Source organism: Triticum urartu, chromosome 4A, assembly GCF_056163025.1.
Source record: "Triticum urartu cultivar PI428250 chromosome 4A, HENAU_Tu73, whole genome shotgun sequence".
Classification (NCBI taxonomy): domain Eukaryota; kingdom Viridiplantae; phylum Streptophyta; class Magnoliopsida; order Poales; family Poaceae; genus Triticum; species Triticum urartu.
In genome coordinates this window covers 548,842,637-548,864,450 of record NC_141876.1, presented here as the reverse complement: position 1 = coordinate 548,864,450, position 21,814 = coordinate 548,842,637, and the positions used below count along the sequence as shown (strand labels likewise).

General features: G+C 44.7%; 4 protein-coding genes across 4 annotated transcripts; 1 reads left to right on the top strand and 3 right to left on the bottom strand.

The window, feature by feature from the left end:
- Positions 1-2,311: 2,311 nt before the first annotated feature.
- LOC147976542 (uncharacterized) lies at positions 2,312-3,997 on the bottom strand. Its single transcript, XM_087520896.1, has one exon. It carries the CDS (start codon positions 3,995-3,997, stop codon positions 2,312-2,314), a length of 1,686 nt encoding a protein of 561 aa, XP_087377022.1.
- A 3,239-nt stretch (positions 3,998-7,236) lies between these two features.
- Positions 7,237-11,609, top strand: LOC147976541 (uncharacterized). The gene is made up of 10 exons (XM_087518858.1): positions 7,237-7,791; positions 7,961-8,155; positions 8,868-8,975; positions 9,073-9,114; positions 9,198-9,296; positions 9,467-9,559; positions 9,658-9,774; positions 9,872-9,904; positions 9,987-10,037; positions 10,141-11,609. Exons 1-10 carry the CDS (start codon positions 7,342-7,344, stop codon positions 10,261-10,263), a joined length of 1,311 nt encoding a protein of 436 aa, XP_087374984.1. The 5' UTR covers positions 7,237-7,341; the 3' UTR covers positions 10,264-11,609.
- A 95-nt stretch (positions 11,610-11,704) lies between these two features.
- Positions 11,705-13,279, bottom strand: LOC125552692 (phosphoserine aminotransferase 1, chloroplastic-like). Its single transcript, XM_048716340.2, has one exon. The coding sequence runs from the start codon at positions 13,223-13,225 to the stop codon at positions 11,969-11,971; it is 1,257 nt and encodes a 418-aa protein (XP_048572297.1). The 5' UTR covers positions 13,226-13,279; the 3' UTR covers positions 11,705-11,968.
- Positions 13,280-14,750: 1,471 nt separating this feature from the next.
- Positions 14,751-20,577, bottom strand: LOC125552691 (protein RRP6-like 1). Its single transcript, XM_048716339.2, has 14 exons — positions 19,984-20,577; positions 19,118-19,273; positions 18,231-18,389; positions 18,070-18,153; positions 17,855-17,934; positions 17,703-17,753; positions 17,499-17,598; positions 17,157-17,239; positions 16,998-17,043; positions 16,632-16,719; positions 16,383-16,552; positions 15,968-16,267; positions 15,784-15,897; positions 14,751-15,350 (listed from the first exon to the last, which is right to left on the bottom strand). Exons 1-14 carry the CDS (start codon positions 20,281-20,283, stop codon positions 15,096-15,098), a joined length of 1,986 nt encoding a protein of 661 aa, XP_048572296.1. The 5' UTR covers positions 20,284-20,577; the 3' UTR covers positions 14,751-15,095.
- Positions 20,578-21,814: the final 1,237 nt, after the last annotated feature.

Genomic DNA, 21,814 nt, shown 5'->3' with positions numbered 1-21,814 from the left:
CCATTCAGGTATAGTCATGTTTTCCTGTAATTAAAAAATTAAACAACTTTATAATGATCAGTCAATAGAAATGAACACTCAACTAATTTCAAAATGAAAATACCATGTGCGTTCCTCCTGATTTGCAGATCAGGCCTCAATGGCTTTGGACAACTTGTGTACTTGTGTCCTTGTAGCTTGCAGTTCCCACATGTTATAATAGCCATCCTAGATGTCTGCTTTGCTTGAGGTGGCTCAAACTTTCCTTTTTTCCTTTTCTCTTCTGCTGGCCCCTTCTTGTCATCTTTGAATTGTGGTGGTTCAATGTTAGGTGTTGGAGTTTTCACCCAGCTATCTGGACCAGGAACAGGGTAAATTACTGGCTTATATGCCTCCAAGCACATAGATTTATTGAAAAACACATTGATATGATCCTCTGGCAGCTGTTTAGACCTATAGATGGCAGAACAAGCATGGTTGCAAGGAACTCCAGTGATGTCCCATTTCTTGCACCCACATGTCTGTAGGTTTGTGTCAACACCATAGGTCTGTCTCCACTAGTGACTTGGAAAAGTCCTTGGCCAGCTATCAGTGCTTTGCAATCCCTTGCATACTTCTTGTTCATCTCCAACCTCTCTGCATAGGTTGGTGCAATCTCCCATCTAGCACATTTTCCACCCTCTCTCTTCTGGTGGAACCTCACTAGAAACTTGTCCTTGATCCCATTGATCATTGTGACAATTGGCTTGTTCCTTACATCTAGAATGTACTTATTAAAAACTTCACTTAAGTTATTCACCACCAAATCAGTTTTGCAATTAGTGTCCATTGCATGCCTAGACCAAGCTTTAGGAGGAATTCTTGACATCCACTCCCAAGCAGCAGTGCACTCAGCCTTCATGCTTTCCATAGCCAAATTAAAGTCATGTTCAGTGTAAGCATAGGCAGCTGCATCCATGCATCTCTTCAAATCCTCTCCTCCAAATCCTGCTCTGTGGAAGTTTGCATAGATGTGCCTCAAACAGTACCTATGATGGCAGTTTGGGAATACTGCTGTCACTGCATTGAGTAGACCTTGCATGAAAGTGAATTGAAATGATTTTAAATGATTTTACACGATTTAATATGATTTAATATGATTTTAAATGATTTTTATTGATTTAATATGATTGTAAATGATTTTAAATGATTTAATATGATTTTAATTGATTTTAAATGATTTAATATGATTTTAATTGATTTAATATGATTTTAAATGATTTAATATGATTTTAATTGATTTAATATGATTTAATATGATTCTAAATGATTTAAAATTATTTAAAATCACTAAACATGATGGTTTCACTTTGATGATCAACTAGTCTTGATTGGTCACCCTAGGCCATCATGGGTCACCCTAGACTATCTAGACCTAAGTGTCGACAAGAAGCGTTACGACTCGACACCTACCAACTAGTCTTGATGGCATCACTTTGATGATGCCTATGTTTCTTGATCCTACATGGGTCACCCTAGGCTATCTAGACCTAAGTGTCGACAAGAAGTGTTACGACTCGACACCTACCAACTAGTCTTGATGGCATCACTATGATGATGCCTATGTTTCTTGATCCTACATGGGTCACCCTAGGCCATCTAGACCTAAGTGTCTACAAGAAGCGTTACGACTCGATACCTACTAACTAGTCTTGATGGCATCACTTTGATGATGCCTATGTTTCTTGATCCTACATGGGTCACCCTAGGCCATCTAGACCTAAGTGTCGACAAGAAGCGTTACAACTCGACACCTACCAACTAGTCTTGATGGCATCACTATGATAATGCCTATGTTTCTTGATCCTACATGGGTCACCCTAGGCCATCTAGACCTAAGTGTCGACAAGAAGCGTTACGACTCGACACCTACCAACTAGTCTTGATGGCATCACTTTGATGATGCCTATGTTTCTTGATCTTACATGGGTCACCCTAGGCCATCTAGACCTATGTGTCGACAAGAAGCGTTACGACTCGACACCTACCAACTAGTCTTGATGGCATCACTTTGATGATGACATCAACTAAATAAACAAGCTAATGAACTAAATGAACAAGTAAATGAACTAAATAAACAAGTAAATGAACAAGCAAATGAACTAAATGAACTAACCTTCTGTCTATCAGACATGAATGTGTACTTTCCAAATTTGCCCTCTTCACTTCCTCCTAGAGCATACTTGAGTTGTGTCAAGAACCAGGACCAGTTCATTGTATCTTCAACTCCAACCACTCCAAATGCAATGGGGTACATATTGTTGTTTGCATCCCTTCCAGTAGCTGCTAGTATCTATGCACCACTTGTCAATTTGATGAAGCAGCCATCTAGACCTATGAATGGCCTACATCCATTCAAGAAGCCCTCACAACATGCATTCAAACTGAAAAATAGACCATGGAACCTTGGTCCAGCAGTAGGATTTTCTCTGGTTTTGCCACTAACAGTAGTGACAATGCACCTAGATCCAGGATTTGTAAGCTTCACAGTCTCCAAATAGTCTCTCAGCCTCTTATATTGCTTCTTGTGATCACCAAGCACAATCTCCTTTGCTTTCTTCTTAGCCCTCCATGCCATCATCCTAGGAATCTCAAGCCCAAATTGCCTCTTTGCCTTGTCAACAATAGCAGATACAATAGTGTTGGGATCTGATCTGATAGTTTCAAGCATTTTGTTGCCAAGCCACCTTGAACTAATCCTAGTTTTCTCAGACTGGGTGGGACATGTGTGCTCCAACCTTATCTTCTTAATGCAGAAAGTGGGCTCATTTCTTATCTGTGCCGCTACCATGTAGAACTGACATCCATCTCCATCACAGCAAACTATTATCCTATCACTGCAGTTTCTGTGATATTTGTATCTTCTAAGTTGTTTCACATGCAAGTTGACAAGGGCCTCTCTGAATTGGTAAACATCTTTGAAACAGAGCTTCAGCTGAAATTGTTGTTCTGGATGCATCCTGTCCTCATCATACCAGACCCTAGGTGCTCTTTTCTTAGCTCTACTCCTTCTGCCAGAGCTGATAACAAAGGACATTGGTTCATTGCCATCATCATCTGCTTCAAAACCTGTATCTTCCTCTTCTGAAGATGGAAACCAATCAGGATTAATGGTTGGCCCAACACTTGAGTGGGACCTACTTGTAGGACCTGGCCTCTTTGCCTTCTTCTTAACAGGCTCAGGAACTGGGATCTCTTGGGCCTCCTCATCATCTTCTTCCTGGTCCATGTCATATATATCTTCAGGATCTGTGTCCCCCTCACAGTGTGTACTAGCCATGTATTCAGCTCTCTTCCTCTTTATGTCAGCAATAGTTTCATCTGGCTCATGTTCCTCTTTCCTCCTCTTTGCACTCTGTTCTTCCACATACTGCACTGAATCTGAGTCATCTTCTTCTTCTCCTGCACCTAAGAGGTCCACATCAACTACAAATTCTTCATCACTGCTTGAATCTGAGCCATCTTCTTCTTCTCCTACAGGAATTTCTTCCTCACTAACTGCATTGTCCTCCTCATCTGAATCAAACTGAAAATCAGCATAATTGACACTTACTTCAGTGTTAAGCTGTGTCCCAAGATGTAACTGACAGTTAGGAGGAACTGATTTGAGTGGCAAAATTTTTACACTTTCCTGTGTCCCAAGATGTAACTGACTGTTAGGAGGAACTGATTTGTGCACAACACCTGATTCAGCAACAACAAAGACAACATCTGGCTCTGCATCTATTTGCTGTGCATCTTGATCTTCTCCAATTGGTGGTTCAATAACTAACTTTCCCTTTACAACTGTGAGTGACAATGTCTGGGTGCTCTCAAATTCTCTCGGCATTCGAACTACTTCAATGTTGCCTTTAATGACACAAACACCTTGCAGCCCTATATCTTCCTCTTTCAAGTAGCAAAGACTGTCATCCTTACAGTATCCATTGGTGACCATTACATTGACCAAACTACCATAAGTGATTTCTCTTTCAGACATCTTAACAAGAGCATACTTCTTCCCAGGAAACTGGAAATAGATTGACCATAAATCTTCAGGCCTAAAATGGACATACAAATGAATATTAATAAGTCAATTGTATCAACATAACTGACCATTATATCTGACCATTAGAATGCACTATTCAAAAAATTTAGAACCATCAAATTAGTACTAACATTACTAGCATAGACAAATGAATATCTTCAGGCCTAATATAGCTCACCATTACAATGCAGTGTAAGCAAAATTACCAAGTCAACTATAGTAACATGACAATAACATAAATGAACACCGCAGTGTGATTTTCTCCAAAAATTCAGAACCTTACAGTACTACTAACATAACTGAACCCTGACTGAAGATGTGATATTCGATAAATATTCAGGAAGTCACTTCTAAATGACTAACAAATCAATATTCAGAACTAGAATCTTTGTTCAATGTATAAAACAGATCCAGTAGTAAGGAAAGATTGAAAGAACATATTTTGAAAGATTCAGATTACCTAGCTGAATGGGACGAACGGGAGCACATCCTTGGGACCAATCTGCGAAGCTGCTTCCTCGGTACCAGGCTCCGGCGACAGGCCCACCGCCGCGGCCGACTCTGGATCTAGGTCGCAGCCGTCATCGCTGTGGGGGCCGATGACTCCGCATTGCGAGCGCAGCCGCTTCTGCCCTGAAAGTAGTACCACCGCCCTCGCCGCTGAGTGCGTCGTCGCCGCTTCCGTCGACTCCGTGTGCGCCGTCGCCGCCGGAGCTGGTCGCCATCGGAGCGGAGCGGGAAAGGACTGAATTGAGGGGTGGACTGAATCGACGGGGGGAACGGCTTGACCTAGTAGACGGGCGCGCCGAAATGGCCGTCTCTCGCCGTCTAACGGCGTCCGTCAACACACACCACGTCAGCCCGACAGGCGGGACCCACCTGTCCGATTCGCTGTTTTCTGGGCTAAAACGCAGCGTCAGTGCTCCGCGTTACAGATTAGCCCCATTGTTGGTGGTTTTTTGTGAACTGCCTCAAATATGGTACCGATCTGTTACCCTAGCCCATAATGTGATGGTTTTGAGTAAATAACTATCAAAATGCTCAACGAGGCCTTCCATCCTTCCATCGAGGTAGCTGGGTAGAAACATGGTGTAGGATGGTGTCTAGTTTGCATCTTTAGCTCTCTGTACGAGAGCAAGTGTTTTCCTGTGATTTTGGCTTTTTTGGGCAGTTTGCCAACTCTACTTGTACCATGTACCTCTTTCCCATCTATAATGCAAAGGCAGAGTTCCTGTTGTTCTTGTCAAAAAAAGAGATGCTGCAAGCATGATAATTTTGAAAAAAGTCCGCTGAAGATCTGGTTATGTTAAAACTTAGGCATGTACTCCGTCCATGCTTGAAAAGAAGACGTATAAATGTGTGACGTCCGATAGTGCAAGAATTGAGTATTGGTATGGATCATAGTTTTCCTAAATTTTAATTAAACTTTGCACCGTTCGACTTAGACATAATTTGTACTCTTTTTTTTACTTGACTTCTATACTTCTTATTTTTCAAGTACGAAGATACTCTCTCTGTTTCTAAACATAAGTCTTTTTAAAGATTTCAATTTCAATACAAACTGCATATGGATGTATATAGACACTAGTGGTTGAGGCGCCACATGTGGCGTCTCCTGAGAGGAAGTTTGTGCGGTGCCAGGTAGAATAACGCACATTCAACAGCGAGCACTGCTTCACACACGACGGTTACTACACGAAACACAAACGACATGTCATATCCAACCATTCAAGCCCAAGCCTAAACAGCCCCTGCCCGTTGGATTAACCATCGTCTTGGCATCGTCCACCAAAGTGTCGTCCATGAAGCAGTTTTGTTCAACAGCCCTTTTTGGTCAGCTTTACAATCTAAAATACATTTCATTCAAAAAAGATCGTTGCCTACCACATTGGCGCATTTTACATGATCAGTACTACAAGTTCTATCTCTTTACAAAATAATATAGCAACGCTGCAAGCGTGTTGCACTACGCTGGCGCAAAGGGCAACACGTCATGTCGAGGCCGTAGACGACTTGCGCGTTCTGTTGCTGGTACTTCCTCCGTTCCGATTTACTCGTCATGGTTTTAGTTCAAATTTGAACTAAAACCACGACAAATAAATCGGAACGAAGGGAGTAGTTGATAATGACGGTCTGATCCCATGCCATCACGTCTAGCACCAGGCACATGACCTGCTCCTCGAACACGTAGTTCCCACGCGGCAGCTCCTAGTTGTTGGAATCCTTCTTCCACATGATTGAAGCAACAGTGTTAAGATTGTGAGGAATGAGAAAATCGTCAAACAAGTGTTGATTGTTGTCAGATTATGAAATTGGACCATGAATGGTGACCCCTACCTCCAAGTTTTCAAGTGGTCGTCTACTCCAACAGCTTAGCATGAAATTTATAGATTTTTTGGTGAATCCAAGTTTCACACTGAGTGTAGGACAGCCGTATAATCAAGGGGTGTACAAGCAAAATGGTTTGAACTCTGACAAGATCATAAACCAAATTGTTCATAAGACAATTTCACCCAAAGAGAATTTAACTCAAGAGATTTATATTGGTTTGAACTTTCGGTCTACCTTCTGAGAATTTAATTCTCTGTTTTCATTGTCTTGGTAGCTCCGAGTTTCAGACCTGGCTATCCCGTGCACAACCGCATTGTCTTCCCGTGGACAAAATCGGAATCTTACTTCATCAAAAGCACTAGAACCATGGAAAATAGCAGAGCCGTAGAGGAGCAAGGCCCCATCACACAATGTCTCAATTACCTGAGTAGTCAGATTCTAATATGATGGTACGTCTGCTGAGCTAAGAATAGAGGATAAACTTTTTTTATTCATTAGTTTGAAAAAAAAATATACACGAACATTCTTCAAATTTGCGATGAATTTTTCTGGAACATTTACATGTGTGTACGTGAGCGTTTTTTATTTTCTCTAGTTTTTTTTTCTTTTAGAACAAACTTTTTAGTATGTTTTTTCAGCGAACATGCACTTTTTAACATGCTATTACAGTACAATCAATATATACAAATATTTGTCGAAACAGAAAAAAAACGCGGACGTAAATGGGCCGCTTGGGCCGGACCATGCTGTGTGCGTTTGCCCGACGCAGCGAGAGCTCTCCGGTAAAGTGGGGCCGTATTTTTCTCAAAAAAAAAAGGTAAAGGGGGCCGTGGTCGGTGGGTACGGGCTCGGGCGGCCGATCGCTGCAGAAGAAGGTTGTCGCGGCCTCGGGCGGAGGGGCGCCGGCCGACGGCGGATCCCGTCCCGTAGAGGGGGCAGCGGTGTGGGGATTGAGTAGGGAGATCATGCATCAGAAGAAGGCTACGGTCCCGAGCGGAGGATCAGCCCAGGATTCTGAAGAATCCGCCGCCAAGCACCGTACAAAGAAGGCGCGCACAGTCTCGAGCGGGGAGACCTCAATGGTGGAGGCTGATACCAGCTTGGGTGGAGACATGGCGCACGGCCACCCTGCAGAGGAGGCTGATACTCCCAAGGACTTTCAGAAATCCGATTCAGACGAGACTGCACATGCCAAGGAAGAAAGCGAGGAGGTGAAAGAGGCGGAGCTTCTGATCCAAAACCTGAATGATCTGGGCATCGGAGAGCATGTCAGCTATGATGATTTCAATGCTTACTTTGATCAGCTACCTTCCATGCCTCGGATCTATCCTGATGCTGTTAAACTGACCAGTCAGGAGCTCGATAAGCAAGTCGTTCACCATGCACTGTGCCGCTTCAGATCTTACAGGCACAAGGTTCAGTCCGCAGTTCCATCTATATAGATATCTATCATCACACATCATGCATCCTGTTTCATGCATTTGCTCGTTCAATGCTACATGTGCTGGATTATTTATTTTATTTAACCTCCTAGTTTCATTTAGTTTGATCTTAATTATGCGCCATGCGTCTCATCGTCTGCAGGTGAAAGAGGAGGGAAAGGACGATACGTTGGGCCTTAAGGACGTTTCTGAGGACGAGTGTGATCGGCAATTTCATAAGAAGTGGGGATACTTCAAGCAAATCGAGGAAAATTGGACACTTGATTGGTATTTCCACCCTGTTTACTGCAAAGATCCTTCTCTGAGTGACTACCAACGCCTAGTCCTTCGAAATTATGTGAGTTATCTTCTGATGCACGACGAGTCCTTCAATTTGTAATTGTGGTAGATTGTGTTAGAACAGCTGTCTGGCTGTCACAATCACACTAAAGTCTCCAAAACTATCATAGGAGAGTATCATGCAGTGCCAACTAGGCATTTAGCTGATGTGACACATCATTGAATGGAGAAAGAGTTAGATTGATCTCATGCGTTCATCTCCCATGGATCCTACAAAATAACAAAAGATGTCATATAAAATATGACCCCTATGATACTATGCATTGGGCAGGTAGTATTGTAGATTGGTATCATGTTCATGATACTGCCCACTGTGAGAGGTGCAATCTCTAGGCGATCTTGCTTACAATAATAGAAAAAGGTATATCAGGGTTCAGATTATAGGCCAATTACATGTAGGTGCGAGTTCATGCTACATCTAGTGAGCTTTAGTAATATTTGCCTGAGACAAGCAATATTGTATTCTGAAATGTTTAACTTGTTAATTTATCAACTTATAAACTGGCCAGACTGACTAACTCAAATATAGTGCCAACCGACTAAGTGTTCTTTCACCTTGTTGCTCAGTATTTTATCATTCTGCTCTAAAATAAAATTATTGTTTCCAGCTTGAAAGTCTTTATTTAAAATGTAGCTATTTAGGTCATGTATCGTCCACCGTTGTAAAATTCTCTAAGAAATGTGTTCTCTCTCTATCCTTCTCAATGTAGGGTGGTACTGAGTACGCCAGGTGGAGTGACTACCATGAGTTCCTTTGTAGCCATGTCATTGAAGAAGAGTATGCCAATTACTGCGAGGAACTATTCAAGCGACTACAGGTATGTATCACAGATCATGTTAAGGAGATGCCATTTCCTTTGTTCATTTCTTTGATATTCTTTTTGGACTAAGGACCTTTTTTTTCTCTGCCAACAGTGGATGGAAGGTTATCTAGATGCTCGCCGGCCATCTTATAAGGTAAGTATGGCTATGCGGAAATCTTGGACTGGAACTGTTGCCTATATATGTTGCAGTGCCCTCACAACTTTGTTGTTGCTCAGTGGGACTGCATATCCTCCCGGGGAGCTTTCCAAGCAATGAAGATCGCTGCTACGACCTTCCCCAAGATCAGCGCGTCTTTGGCTTACTATGGCTACCATGTAGGTTCCTTCACATGAATTATTTCTATGTATGTACTCCCTCTGTCCCAGAATATAAGAACGTTTTTGACACTATGCTAGTGTTAAAAACGTTCTTATATTTTGGGACGGAGGGAGTGGCTTACAGCGTAGTACTTATCTCACAGCAGAATTGCTATCTGTCGATTCAGGAGTGTATAGCGAGCATGGGCTATGACAGTTTTTGGTTTAAGGAGTTGGATGGTGTCTATTTTGAGATTTGGCGGCGGGTCACGCAACGAATGGTTAGTACTGATCTGCACTGCACATTCAGTTCTCTCTCGTTTTTACAAGTACTGTATATCCTTGGCAGTGCATGACTTCTGCCTTGAATGATGTTCAGATGAGCTTCAGAGAAGCTCTGGAGGAGGTTTATAATCTGGACAGGTTTCCATTACGCCAACATAGGATGAAAGTTGCACTGGAGGATGGCTACATCATGGGGAGAATGAAATCGGAGGTAGGCTCTTTAGGTTTATGGATAATCTGCACTTGTGACTTGATATTCCCTTTGTGTATGCATGTATGCTAATCTCTTATCATCTTCCTTCCTTCAGTACTGTGCCTGCACGGCAGCCATTACCCCGGAAGTAGGTAGTAGTGTCTTTTTTGTATGTGTGGCATGCAAGTGGAATGTGTTCTTGTAGTGTGATGTTGTCTGTTTACCTTCAGGTTAAAGAGGATGGAGCTAAGGCGTTGATTGCAGAGGGAATTAGAAAGCAGGTACTGTAATATATGAAAGAGAACACCTCTTCAAGTCTTCATTATGCATGCTTTTGAAAGATGATGATTTAGCCTGTGAAATTTATTTTTCTTCTCTTTTCAGATTAACAAGCCGAAGTACTATGTGGAGTATATCAGAAAGAAGATTCACATCGCCCGTGTTATAGGAATCCTTCCCCCGCACGAAGGATTGAAGCAACAGTGTAATCAAGATTCCGGAGAATGAGATGATCGTCAAACAAGCGTTTGTTTATGAGATTATGAAATTGAACCATCCCTTGTCCTTTTGCACTGTGATGTGCTGCACAGAAATGCTAGTGACCTACTCCCTCGGTTCCTAAATATTTGTCTTTCTAGAGGTTTCAACAAGTGACTACATACGGAGCAAAATGAGTAAATCTACTCTAAAATATGTCTATATACATCCGTATGTCGCAACCATTTGAAATCTTTAGAAAGACAAATATTTAGGAACGGAGGGAGTATAAGATACTGTAATAGATCATTTATGCGGCTTGGGGAGCAAATTAGTAAAAAAACGACTTTAGTATTTTTGGTGCGGAGTAGTATGACATGATCGGATACACGTATGGTGTAGTAAGCGGAAGTAGATAAATCTTAGCCACTATTGTTGTTTTCTAACCAAGTGGCAGCAAAAGATGCAGTAATTCAGGCTCTTCACGCCTCTGAAGATTATACTACGGAGTACCAGAAGTATCATGGGCTCGAGTGAAAAGAAAACCCACACGGAGTGATCAAACGACTCACAGCTTCACTGCAGGAACTCAAACCAAAAGCCGACACCATCAAACAGAGGACTAAAAAAGAAAAGTCAGAACAAACCCACAGGGCACCTTGCTGTTTACCACCGTGAGATTTGGGAGCTTGAGAGCTGGTAGTGATTCCGGTCCTTGGCCGGCACCAAACCGCCGTCACATCCCCGCATCTGTATTTTGGTAGCTCGTCGTATCGGCCCGGCGACTGAGGCAAGACAGACAGGGACACTGGAACCAGCAAATATACTAGTAGTAGATCACCAAACTCTCGGGAGCTTGCTGCTCACCAACCTCCAAATACCAAAAATATGTAATGATGCACTGGTCTGTGCTTGGTCCTCAACATAATTGACCTGTCTGTCTGTCTGTCTGTCTGATAAATCACATAAATGGCTGCTACACAAAAGAGTGCACCCAATCTTCCACAGAATTCCGCACCCAGAAAACTCTACCAAGATGACAAGAACAGCAAGCCAACAGGTGCCTCTAGGAGACAATGATCAACAAACTTGCTTGCTTACAGATCACAAAAGCAGCCAAACCTGAATTTAGCCCTCAATCATACAGCAGAATCAGAATCTGGAAACAATTGACCATCGATCAACCTTTATTCCCCAATACAACATGTTCCAATCTCAAAAGCCAGCAATGGAAAAGAGATCCCGTAAACGCAGGAAAATGCCGTGGCATTGCAAAATAGCTACCATACTAATACAACAGAATCCTGCACCGGAAAAAATCTACGAAAACGCCGAGAACAAGAATCCTGCCTCTAGGACAGAATGATCGCCAAACTTGCTTGTTTAGATGTCACAAAAGCAAACCAAACCTTGAGTGGGTCTATTTGTAACATAATATAAACTCTCAACCATACATAATAATCAGGTAATCTGAAGCCATCAATCAACTTTTATTCCCCAATACAACATGTTCCAATCTCAAAAGCGAGCAGATGGAGGAGAGTCCCGCAAACGCGGGGAAGATGCAGCAGCATTGCAAAATGGTTACCATACTAATACTACAGACGGATAGCAAATCTCATATGAGCGACGGTGCACAACATCTTGCAGCCTACTTATGTTATGATATATGATAAACAACAAGACATCCTACTAGAGCGAGCGATACCGGAGGACCATGGCGACGACGGGCCGATCAAGGGTTCCTCGCTTGGAAGTCCTTCATGAATGCGACGAGCTTCTCCACGCCGGAGAGCGGCATGGCGTTGTAGATGGAGGCGCGCACGCCGCCGACCGACCTGTGCCCCTTGAGCTGCAGCATGCCCTCCTTGGCCGCCTCGGCGATGAACTGCTTCTCGTAGTCGGCCCCCTTGGCCAGCGTGAAGGGCACGTTCATGAGCGACCGCACCGGCTTGTCCACGGGGCAGACGAAGTAGCCGCCGCTGGCGTCGATGGCGTCGTACAGGATGCCGGCCTTGTGCTGGTTCTTCTTCTCCACCTCGGCGAGGCCGCCCTGCGCGAGCAGGTCCTCGAACACCAGCCCGCAGATGTAGATGGCGAAGCAGGGCGGGGTGTTGTAGAGCGAGGCGTTGTCGGCGTGCGTCTTGTAGTCGAGCATCACCGGCGTGACGGGCTGCGCGCGGCCGACGAGGTCCTTGCGCACGATGGCGATGGTGACGCCCGACGGGCCGACGTTCTTCTGCGCGCCGGCGTAGATGAGGCCGAAGCGGGAGACGTCGACGGGCTTGGAGCAGAAGTTGGAGGACATGTCGGCGACGAGGAGGCCCGCCTCGTTCCTCGGCTCCGGGTAGTCCTTGAACTCGACGCCGTGGATGGTCTCGTTGGAGCAGATGTGGAGGAACCGGGCCCCGGGGTTCTGCGCGAGGGCGCCGAAGTCCGCCGGCAGGGAGGTGTACTTGGCGGCCTTGCCGGACCAGGCGACGGCGGCGGCGGAGTACTTCCCGGCCTCCTTGAAGGCCTTGTCGCTCCAGGAGCCGGAGACGACGAAGTCGGCGGGGTCGGAGGGGGAGGCACAGAGGTTGAGCGGCGCGGCGGCGAACTGGGTGGTGGCGCCGCCCTGCAGGAAGAGCACCTCGTGGGTGTCGGGGACGGCGAGGAGCGCGCGCAGGTCGGCCTCGGCCTTCTTGATGGCGGCGTCGAACTCCTTGCCCCGGTGGCTCATCTCCATGATGCTCATGCCGGAGCCGCGGTAGTTGACCAGCTCCGCCTGCGCCCTCTGGAGGACGGAGAGCGGGAGCGTGGCCGGGCCCGCCGCGAAGTTGTAGACGCCGCGCTCGCCCGCGGCGGCGAGGGGGGAGGGGGCGGCGGGCGCCGCGACGGCCTGGCAGCGGATCCTGGCGGCGCGGGCCGGGACGCGGGCGGAGGGGGCCGCCTTGGGGCTGGCGCGGTGGAGGAGCATGGAGTTGGGGGTGGCGGCGGCGGCGGCGGCCATGGTGGGGAGGAAAGGGGGGAGAGGGTTTTGGGTGGGTTGGTGCGGGACGGGGAGGGGAGGAGAGGAGAGATCTATAGAGGGCGGGGGAGGTGTCAGAGGCTGGGGCCGGGGGGGTTGGTGGCGGCGTTGAGTGTGTGTGTGCCGTGCTGGTGGCTGTGTGCTGTGTGTATATACTGCAGCGAAAGTGAAATCAAAGGGGATGCAAATTGCAGGCAGCCGAGGCCAAATTGACACTTGACAGTGGTGAGGACGAGGCGTATGTGTGTGGCGAATCCGGAGAAGCTCTCTGCTTCGTTCGTGCCAGGATTGTTTATATTGCGAATCTATAGGGGTTGGTGAATTGTTTGTCCGATATTTTGTTAGGTACGGTCTTGCCGTAAACTCTCTCCGTCGTGTGAAAAGTGTACCTATAATTTTTTTTAGCATAAATTATGAAGTGGGGTAAAAAACGCGTTGGAGATATGCATAAATTATGAAGTGGGGTAAAAAATACATCAGAACTGTGACGAACCATCCACAACACTAGGCTCACCAACCAATCTAGACTTTGTGCTGGTCCGGAGCTATTTCGAGATCTCAAGGAGCGCCAAGCTCAATACGCGCCAGAAGCACCAGGTACGAAGATAGGGCGTCAACGGCAGAGCAGGAAAGAGAAAAGGCAAGGCCCTCATTTTAAGCGCGTCGCTGTATCGACTGAATAACAGAGATGATTTGGGAGGGTTCCGGTCACCCCTACCCGTTCAAATACCGGAACTCATACCTCCAGCGGGCAAGGTCAGTTGAAGAAATGAAAGTTGTGCGATGAGCAAACACGGAATCTCGTCTTGTTTCCCTTGGTTTCGAGTCAATTTCGCAATGACAATGGAAAGCAAGGCTGAAAGGCGAAGCAAATCCAAAAAAACTGTCTCAGTTTAGATTGTTCTCTGCAACTCGGAAACATAAAATTAAAATCGCTAGTAATCGCGGATCAGCATGCCGCGTACCACAGAAGTGTGACGAACCACAAGAGATGGTGAGGAAGTTGATCGCCACGACTCTGACGGAATTCAGACATGTGTGCACAACAGGCTGCTAAAAAGTGGCTGTCACACTCACAGATGGTAGCTTTACACGGCCGCCACAAAGTTTGGCTTATGTAGGAGGGCGTTTGTTTTTCCTGACAGTATCTGTTAATCTTCAACCAGATGTAGTACGTAGTATTTTATAGCGCCTTGTTGGAACGGGCGTTGCTATAGGAAAGAATATACGCACCACCCCCTGGTGCTAGTAGCCAACACGATCTCTGCTTCCCGGAGAGATCACTAAGCTAGCTTTGACCCGGAGAGCCTTAAGATGCCACTAAGCTAGCTTTGGTCCACTCTCTGATAAGAATGCTACGCACATTTCTGTATTTGAGGCACGAGGAGCTCCTGCCAGAATGATAACAACTACTCCAATGTTCTACGCGCCAGAAAGACGACGTCGTTATTACTACTTATCTTTTGCAAGGTATGATAAAAAAAAAGAAAAAGGAAAAAGGAACACAAAAGAAAAAAGCGTTTTTGTCTTCAAGTATTTGCTATCTATACCACCAGTTTTACAGTATACCACCTGTGCAATTCCAGCATCCACCATTGCACAACAACACGCCATGTTTTGTCACTTGTTACATACACACATCCAATTCACCACATGACAGCACACATGTCTTCCGTCTACTGTCAATGAAACAAATGCTATGTCCAGCGCCTAGCCACTCATGTGAGAGGGCACGGGTGAAAACAGGTCAGCTTCCTACTCTCTTTCTCTATAACTATTTTTCTGCACAACAGGATGGATGGATCACAGGGGCTGTCGCGCCACAGTTAGTTATAGGCAGAGCAGTACCGCTTTAGTTACCCGAATGAGGGGGAGGTTGTTGCTGCTTCTTCAAACCCCCTCCATTATTTCCAGCGGCGGGCTGACCTGTTCCTGTACTGCTTTGGTTTATCGACTGGTAGCCATGCCCGTAATAGCAACCAGACATGAACCCAGAGGCCTGTGTGCGTTCCGGTTCATGATGGCTCCATCCAGCTAAACTGCTGTAGTCTGAGAACTGGGGGTAGTAATAAGCTGAAGACTGAATCTGATCAACGTCGCTTTTAGCCTGCGACGCCACAACTTAAACAGAGTTACTTGCAGGGGAAGATAAAATGCTTGCGGCGAAACAAAGATGAAAAATATAATATTGTGATACTAAGAAATCAATTAAACGAATGGTGAATCGAGCATATTAAGAACTTCGATGAGTTGAGCAAAAATGGAAGGACACATGAAATTGTTCCACAGGCATATGTTTTCTCTCTCCAGAATACTCGGTGAATACTACTTTGAAAAATACATGTAGTACCGTAGTACTAATCAACAAAAACTACAGGCAGAAAAATAAGCAAATATGGCAGACTGGCATAAGGCTAAGGATGTACTATATGTAATTCGTCACAGCAGTGCAAAAGAAAACAATACATCAACAAGCAGATATTAAGTATTTTAAATGAACATTTCAAAAGAAAATACTGTTGTGACTTCTGAGCATGTACCTGCTCATTTGAAAATCCTCCAAAGTAATCTGTCTGTCTTCCAGATGTTGAATTGCCTACCAGAGCTCCAAAAGGCGAAGGTCTCTTCAGTTCTTGAACAGGAGCCTGTGTCTCCTGCACAACACACCTATATAAATACCCCCCAAAAAATACAATGACTGCAGATACTAGGAGTATGTCTCACCTGCTTATTATTGCTCATCACTTCCTTGTTTGATTGTCTAGTCAGGCCTGATAAGCCCCAAGACGTCCTATTTTCTGATGATGGTATGGTTGAGGTTTTGTCGTGTAGCCAGATGCTACCAGTCAAAGTTGCATCAGTCATAAAACTATCCCTACTGTTAGAAGTAACCCTGATATTTGCAGTTGATGAAGGAGCTAAAGAATATTGATCAGCTGGATCAAAACTGATCCCAACATTATCAGCATCCGAAGGAGCCATTTCGATAACTTCACCAGTGTCCAGTATACTTTTCAAGTCTAACTGCACAAGATTGCATATAGTTTCAAAGTAAGTCCTTAAACACCAATGCTAAACTCATCATCAGTCCTAACACATAAATGAAAAAAGAAAATCCACAAAGTTCAACCAAACTGACCTCACCAAGTCGTACTTTCTTTAGTTGCTCAGCTATTGCTTCAAAGGCACCAGAATTTTCAGTTGCATTCCATACGATGTCCAAGATTAGGTCAAAATTATCCTCAACACATGGATATTTTGTTTTCACGATTCTTCGCAAATCTGCAGTGGTTGTAGGCATCTTCTTTGCTTTTGAATTCAAAAGGAAAGTTAGCCAAGACAACACATCAAGTTTTGCAGCATAGCAATCCAACAAAATCAGTAATACCTATCTCAATCAAAGCCTTGTTTGGCAATACATAACCAGTGCTCTCATCTTGTTCACGAGCTATATAATCTCTCCACTGATGTAGAGCCTGAGAATGAAAAAAAAATGGTCATGCAATTGAATAACTCTCTCTTGGTAGAACACAAAAAAACTATTATACTCCATGGATATACTATACTATTGCTTTTCAGAGTCAAAATGATCGAAAGTAATGAAATAATGCCAAAGTCAATCGACAGCATGATTTGGGACCAGAAAGCTATATAACCATTTATAGGAAAAGTGCCACATCATATGTTACTATGCCAGGTTTATTGAAGACAGAATAATCATGAGCAATACAAAATGAAGAGAGTAATTTCTTACAGAAACAACAGCCAGCTGAGCTGCGGCCAATTCATGTTCCTGCAACCTGTAATAACACACTCGAGTTAATGGGATAAGCACACACATTATTTTCAGTGTTAAAAATGATTTCCATTAAAGATAAACCAAGTGTAGTAGTTGAAGTAACAGCACACAGACCCGTATATGTGGAGGTAAGATTTATCTGTCAGCAGCTCCTTTTCATACAACTGCAAGCAAATATCATTACTGCGCTTTTGAACCTGCAGCTAACAAAAAAGACAGATCAGAATGCCTGTTCCGAGACACTTGTCAGTCAAAAGTGACTATAAGTTGGTTGAGCAATCATCAGTAACACCCAGATTGCAGATTTATGTGAACAGGAAAGGTCACCACAGATGACAACAGGCCAATTTAAGATGTGTCATGTAGCTCTAAATCAACAGTGCTCATTCATATGAATTCATCATACCAGATCAAAACCAAATAGAAAACATCAAAACAGTAGAACATAAGCTTAACCTCTAAAAGAAGATCGTTTTCACATGTGGACTCCCTTTGTAGTCTAAGTCTCATCAAGTCATATATATACAACAGATAATGTGTATCTTCTCTCGCATACCTGCATAGGGGTAATCTCAAATGGATATATTGACAGAAATAGTAGCGGGGGTAAGAACAATGACTAAACTAAAGAATGGAACATATGGTTTATATGGACAATACTTGATCATTTCATCAGAGAGTGGCCTTGACCTCCAATCTGCATTTTGATATCTACAAGAAAATGTTCACTTTGGTAAGAAACAAATCTCATGGTAGATAATTAGGGAGGTCAGCATGGGTATATCTAAAAATTAGGGGTAAGTGAGATGTACATTTTATTCGCTGTGACTCCACAGAAATGATGTAATAGGTGTTCTAGGCTGTTTCGTTCCATCTGTAAAACCCTTGAAGCCTGGTTGGTGTTAGACAGGAAAGTCAAACTTAAGTTTAACATGGCAAAGAAAAAGGTAGGTTTCAAAGGAGATTGCAGAAAAACACAAACAGAGTCACAATCAAGAATTATGGTATAGCCTATTTTCAACAGTACCTGTCCTGTGTCAAAAAGATTGCACACATATACTCGGAAGTCCCGCTGGAGCCACATTATATCACGATCTGCCCCATGCATTACCTATCTCCCCAAGAACAAGTGAGGAAAAGGATATTAAAGTGCACAAAGACCGACACAATTTGATGGTTAAGAAAAACCTTTCTCTTGGTTGGATCTTTGAAAAGTTCTTTCAAGTAAGAACCGATGTATATGCGTAGCTTAAGGGTGTCGATAATGAAGTCCTCTGTTCTTGTTGAAATCTGCATCAAGCAGGTCAAACCCTGAAATGACCTATATTGATTGTGCTCCAAATCGACCTGAAAACAGCACAGAAATAAAGCAAAGATTACATTGCTAGCAGTCACCGAGCTATTCCATGTCAGATGACCCAAACAGAGAAAGGCACAAATGGGTTCTTCTATGACAAGACAAAATAAGCAAAACATGGAACATGATCTTGTTTATGTCTATGGTCTGTAATTCATAGCAGGAAGACAGACAAGGCAGGGGAAAGGAAAACATAGAAGCAACTACCGATCATACAGAAAAAAAATATAATGCATCAATTACAACGAATTCAAAAGTAAAGGACAGCGGATATAAGCTCACATTGTGTAATATGAATTATAACAAACATAATTCACTGGATTTGTGGCTGGAGTTTGATGGCAGCAAGTAAGACGGAAACACCTATGGAGCTATGATAAGTGATGTTGTCAAAAAGTTCTAAAGTAGCACACTCTTAAGACTTCTACCAATAGTTTAAGAATATATGCCTGTCAAACTCAATCAGGGCCCATAACAGCTACCATATGACAATAACTCAGCCATGTTTCACTTGGATTATTTTGTTGACAAAATTACTGCACGACTTATGTGCATAATTTATAATTGATAGCAGGAACAATGTCAACTGAAGCATTTAAGAATCCAAGAAAAATGCACAAGGTACTTGTAAAGTTGGAATATAATACAACATAGGCAGCAAACAAGCCTGATACAGATTAATTTGAAATTTAAAGAAAACTTGATTACAAGTGCTTACAGCAAATTCATTTACATCCTTCAACTTGTTAACTAACTCTGTCAATCCTTTCAGGTCTTCTACTAGCGTAAACGGGGTATCGTCTACATCAGCTGGCCTTACTGGTTCACTTTCAGGAACATTTCTGTCAATAAACTGTTCCACGGGTAGTTTTTCCTGCAATAAGATAAAGTACATTTACATCAACTTTAGTACATGCACACACAAGACGATTGCTGTACAATTTAGAACAACAGAAATTATTTAGAAAAGCAGAACACCATGCTACTTTTATGTGATACAGGTCGCTCTGCAGTGAGGAGATTATGCCTTTCCTTTTCTAATATCAACATCCAAACTAGATCATCTCTTGTAACAAACTTATCTAGTCCTATAGTCAACACGCTAGATGGTTACCTTTTTACCCTTTTCGAGCTAAGCAAATCAACTGTCCAGCAAAAAGAATCGGCAAACGTATGCATTTGGACTCTTCTGACTGCAAGTGTCATCATAAACTTTTATCCAGAATAAAGAGACATGCTAATACCATGACCCCATCTTCTGGATTCCATGTAAACATGTCATGGATCCCCCGAAATAGAAAGAAACGAGATCAAACTATTTTTTGCTCACGGATAGCTTCGAAAGTGCAGACAACAAGTGATCACAGAAAGGGCCATTAACATTTCATTAGATACAGATTTTCTTACACATGTATGACGTTCTAGTAATTACTGATGACGCAGTGAACTAACTACTACTAGTAAACAAATCTGAGCAGGTAGAGCTCTTTTAGCACATTCGCATGTCGCGTTTCGATCCAAAAGTTCCTAGTACCAACGACAGAAAAGGGACGAAAGAGGTAGTCGTAGGAAAGAGGCGCTGACCAAGGGGTGGATAGGGCGGGTGCCGTCCTCGCTGCGCTCCAGCCAGACGTGATCGAAGGGCGAGTTGCAGTTGTTGACCCTGATGAGGTACACGTCCTGCGGCCGCGGGATGCTGGGATCGTGGTAGACCACCTTGGGCTTGGCCCCCGGCGCCGCCCAGGGCACCCTGCCGTCGCTGGCGGCGGTCCTGAACGGCCCGGCGGCGAGAACGGCGTCGGAGGCGCCGGGCGTCCTGTCCTTGTTCCCGTCCCCCGCCTCCTCCGCCGCGTCCCCGTCGCTCGGGCCCTTGGACCCGTCCATGGAGGAGCGCGTCGCCGCGGTGGGTGGGTGGGTGGGGGGATTGGTTGCGGAGGCGGGCGGGAGTGGCGCGGTGGCGGGGTGTCGGCGGGCGGGGCTAGGGTTTTGGGCGCGCGGCTGGGCGGCTCGCCGCGGCAGGGGAGAGGGAGATGAGAATTGAGGGAGGGAGAGGTGGGAATGGCGGGCGGGCGGTTTCTACTGCCGCTACTCCGGGGCGGGGCGGGGCGGGCAGGTCGGGCTCGCGACGCCAGCCAGCTCGCTTTTTATTTATTGCTTGACCCGAGCCGACGCGACGGGGCGCCGGGCTGCCCGCTGCCGCCGCTCAGCTGGCACGCCACGCGTGACGGGCGCCTTTGCTTTGCTCTCTTCATCGGACCAACATCTTCTCCCCACTCAACGCATCATCTTACCGTCACAGCATAAGCATCGTCATCCATATCTACTTATCTATCTATCTATCATCAATCTCATTATCTCTTTCTATCTTTGCTCAGCGGATATCTTTCAGGTTGAGTAGTATACATTTTTGCACGCGCTAGCACGCGATATGTACAGCACGTACTGGTAGTAGAATGTGCCCAACTCAAAAAAAAAAGAAGATACTGGAGTACTGTAGTAGGATGTGGTGGTACTGAGCTAGCCATGACTGTTGGCTGAATAAAGATTCTTCGGATCCTTCCCTGACAAGGCTATCGGGTCCTATGGTTGGGGATGAATTTGGAAATCAGTTTGTTCAAGCGTGGATGGCGTGGCGGCGGCGGCAGCATCCTCGTGGTGGACCTATGTCCTCGGGCTCCGTCATTGCGACGGCGTTTGCTCCATCGTCGGCGTGGAGCTTGGAAGGTAGTCCAGGAGTGGATGCAGATTGTGGTCTGCGTAGACGACATTTGGAAGACATAAACGTGTGTTGGGTTTGTGGTTTATGGATGGCAGGTTTTGTTTCCTCTTTCGCCGTCTTAGTCGTGGTGGGGTCTCAGATTTGAAGTTAGATGGCGTGTCCGGGGTGTTGCATCCGTCTAATTCGTTCAACAACAAGGGCTTCACTTTTGGTGAGCCACCTTGGAGGTCCGCTAAACTACATATCAATGATGGAGCCGCGTCGAACTCGGGTGAGGAGGTGATCCGACATTTTTTTCTTCGGTGGCTGATATGGTGGTGCCGGAGGCAGGTGACGGACGTTAGTGTCAAGCTCAGAGATGTTCTGTTATCTTTTCAGTCTTGTCATGTTGGTGCTTACGTGATTTGTATTTTGATCTTTACAATATGAATGATACATGTATTACCATAAAAAAAAGTCATGACTGTTGTAGTGGGTGCCGAAAAAATACTAGTAGTACCATGGTGAACCAACCAAGCAACAGTCGTCATCTGGGATTAATTCCTCCCCTCTCCATGTCTGGATCCATCACGATTGCCTGAATTAATTGCTACCGCGTCATTACAGCCAGCGACGCCAATCATGAACCAGCGACACGAGATCGCGTCCTGGAGATCTCGACGCGGCCACGCCCACGTATGTCTGAAATTGTTCGCT

What these genes read in the sequence shown, in the direction of transcription:
- LOC147976542 (XM_087520896.1), bottom strand. Translation starts at nt 3,997, where the DNA reads ATGTCTGAAAGAGAAATCACTTATGGTAGTTTGGTCAATGTAATGGTC.
- LOC147976541 (XM_087518858.1), top strand. Translation starts at nt 7,342, where the DNA reads ATGCATCAGAAGAAGGCTACGGTCCCGAGCGGAGGATCAGCCCAGGAT. An exon ending in GCCTAGTCCTTCGAAATTAT is followed by an intron (nt 8,156 to 8,867) that starts GTGAGTTATCTT and finishes TTCTCAATGTAG; the next exon opens with GGTGGTACTGAGTACGCCAG. An exon ending in GGCGGGTCACGCAACGAATG is followed by an intron (nt 9,560 to 9,657) that starts GTTAGTACTGAT and finishes AATGATGTTCAG; the next exon opens with ATGAGCTTCAGAGAAGCTCT.
- LOC125552692 (XM_048716340.2), bottom strand. Translation starts at nt 13,225, where the DNA reads ATGGCCGCCGCCGCCGCCGCCACCCCCAACTCCATGCTCCTCCACCGC.
- LOC125552691 (XM_048716339.2), bottom strand. Translation starts at nt 20,283, where the DNA reads ATGGACGGGTCCAAGGGCCCGAGCGACGGGGACGCGGCGGAGGAGGCG. An exon ending in GGAGTCACAGCGAATAAAAT is followed by an intron (nt 17,754 to 17,854) that starts GTACATCTCACT and finishes ATTTTCTTGTAG; the next exon opens with ATATCAAAATGCAGATTGGA. An exon ending in CTCAGCTGGCTGTTGTTTCT is followed by an intron (nt 16,720 to 16,997) that starts GTAAGAAATTAC and finishes TTTCATTCTCAG; the next exon opens with GCTCTACATCAGTGGAGAGA.